At 61.0% G+C, this 2,287-nt stretch overlaps 1 protein-coding gene across 1 annotated transcript; it reads left to right on the top strand.

Moving 5' to 3' along the window:
• Positions 1–376: 376 nt before the first annotated feature.
• On the top strand, positions 377–2,278 carry LOC105306754 (leucine-rich alpha-2-glycoprotein-like). The gene is made up of 2 exons (XM_011381936.2): positions 377–472; positions 1,219–2,278. The coding sequence occupies exons 1-2, from the start codon at positions 441–443 to the stop codon at positions 2,276–2,278; spliced, it is 1,092 nt and encodes a 363-aa protein (XP_011380238.1). The 5' UTR covers positions 377–440.
• The last annotated feature ends 9 nt before the right edge of the window (positions 2,279–2,287 follow it).

Here is a 2,287-nt window from a genome sequence, read left to right as displayed (position 1 = left end):
TACTTTTTGTTCTTTTCATTGCGCCTCCTGGTGGCTCAAGTGTATCGTAAATACTGCATCTTGCTCAAAGAGCTGTCCTCATCTGCCAGGACTGGCACCTTGCAAGCGAGGAGCGGAGATTCAGCCCCAGGGACTCTTGGGTAGCCACTCCTGAAAAGCACAAATCAGGGGAAGGAAAACTGGGCAGAGCCATGCCGAGAAGGTGCGGGCAGCCTCTCCGCTGTCCTAGCCCTGCCAGGAAATAATTTTGCAATCCCGGCCCCTCCTTTTCCCCTGCGTGGCTCAGGTTCAGGCCCTATCGGGAACAGGATGTGGGTGGGGACTTCCCTATGGTCAGTGCCCCCGCCCATCCCTTTGCGCCCTCCCCATCCCCCGCCCAGGCAGGTATAAGGCCACCTCGCCAGACTCAGGGAACCTGGAAAGGAAACAGAGAGACCACCATGTCCTCTTGGAGCCCAGAGCAAAACCAGAGGTAGGTCCCCAGCCCGCCATTCCTAGGCAGGCTCGAACGACAGGCAGGGCACCGATGTTCTGTCTGCCCAGTGAAGTCACAGGGCCAGATGTGGGCCTGCAGGCTGGAGTGGACCAACGCCCAGGCTCGAACCAGGACAGGCTGGTTCCCACACACCCACTCACTGATGCATGCCCCAGGCGGGGAGTGGGAGCCCAGCCCCCCCACATCAGAGGCCTGCTGGAGGGCTGGGAGGAGCAGAAGCCCCGGCACTCCAAGGGTGTTGGTGCCAACTGTAACCCACCGATCCCAAGGTCAAACGACCGCCCCCAAAATCTGCTTTGGGCACTTCTCGTGTCCAGAGTCCCGTTTACACCTGGAACCCTGCGGTGCATCTGAGCACCTGCAGCGAGATAGACCTGGATGCAGACATCCTAACCTGGTCGGGTCAGGGCTGGACAGGACGGGGAGGAGCTCAGAGCGGGAAACTGAGAGTTCTGCTTGGGAAGGTCAGAGAAAGCTCCATGGGAAAAGGGGCATCGGAGCTGGGGGTTTTGCAGGATAGTAGGAGTTCACTGGCTCTGCCTTCAAAACATGGAGAGGAGGTGAGTGCACTCGTCGAGGGGAGCAGTCAGGTGGCACGGCCCGAGGTGGTGGAAGCGGGGAGGGGAAGAAGCGGGCAGAACCGGGCAGAACCGGGCACACGCTCACAGAGCTGGGTATATTTTCATTCTGGCTCATTAAGCACCTTCTGTCATTGCCTGCAGCCCAGGAGGCCTGGACCCCCATCTTTCTAGAACCCTGTTCCTGCTGCTACTAATTGTGGCCCCCTCTGCCCAGGGGGTCATCCCAAACCCCGAAGCCTGCCAGGTGTTCCAGTCAGATAACGGCAGCTCTGTCAACTGCTACCCGCCTGCCAAAGTCCCCCTGCAGCTCCCAGCCGACACCATCTTCCTGTCTGTGGAGTTCTTGAACGTCACACAGCTGCCACCCGACTTCCTCCAGGGTGTCTCCAACCTCCAGGAACTGCACCTCTCCAGCAACGGGCTGGAGAGCCTCGCGGACAAGTTCCTGCTGCCTGTGCCTCAGCTGAAGGTGCTCGATCTGACCCGCAACGCTCTGAGCCGGCTGCCCGCCGGCCTCTTCCAGGTCTCGGCCGCCCTCCACACCCTGGTGCTGAAGGAAAATCAGCTGCAAGGCCTGGAGGCCTCCTGGCTGCTCGGCCTGAAAGCCCTCGGACACCTGGACCTGTCTGGGAACCGCCTCCGGACGCTGCCCCCTGGGCTGCTGTCCAACTTCACCGACCTGCGCATCCTTGACCTTGGCAATAACCAGCTGGAGACCTTGTCCCCTGACCTTCTGAGGGGACCCCTGAAGTTGGAACGGCTGCACCTGGAGGGTAACAGACTGAGGGCACTTGAAAAGGGGCTGCTGGCGCCTCAGCCTAACCTGCGCCACCTCTTTCTAAGTGACAACCAGCTGGCCGCGGTGGCAGCAGGTGCCTTCCAAGGTCTGAAGCAGCTGGACATGTTGGACCTCTCCAACAACTCACTGACCAGCGTGCCCAAGGGGCTCTGGGCATCTGTGGGGCGGCCCGGGGCAGCCTGGGACATGAAGGACGGCTTCGACATCTCCAGGAACCCCTGGGTCTGTGACCAAAACCTGGACGACCTCTATCAGTGGCTGGTGGCCAATAAAGACAAGATGTTCTCCTCCAACGCCACTCACTGCGCCGAGCCTATGGCCGTGAAGGGCCACACGCTCCTGGCTGTGGCCATGTCCCGTGCGAAGCCTGAGGCCGGGGCGGAGACGGGGGTGGCGGCCTAGCAGAACACC

This window comes from Pteropus vampyrus, unplaced genomic scaffold (assembly GCF_000151845.1).
Source record: "Pteropus vampyrus isolate Shadow unplaced genomic scaffold, Pvam_2.0 Scaffold459, whole genome shotgun sequence".
NCBI classification, from domain to species: Eukaryota; Metazoa; Chordata; class Mammalia; order Chiroptera; family Pteropodidae; genus Pteropus; species Pteropus vampyrus.
The sequence above is the reverse complement of the archived record's forward strand: the minus strand, read 5'-3'. Positions and strand labels throughout refer to the sequence as shown.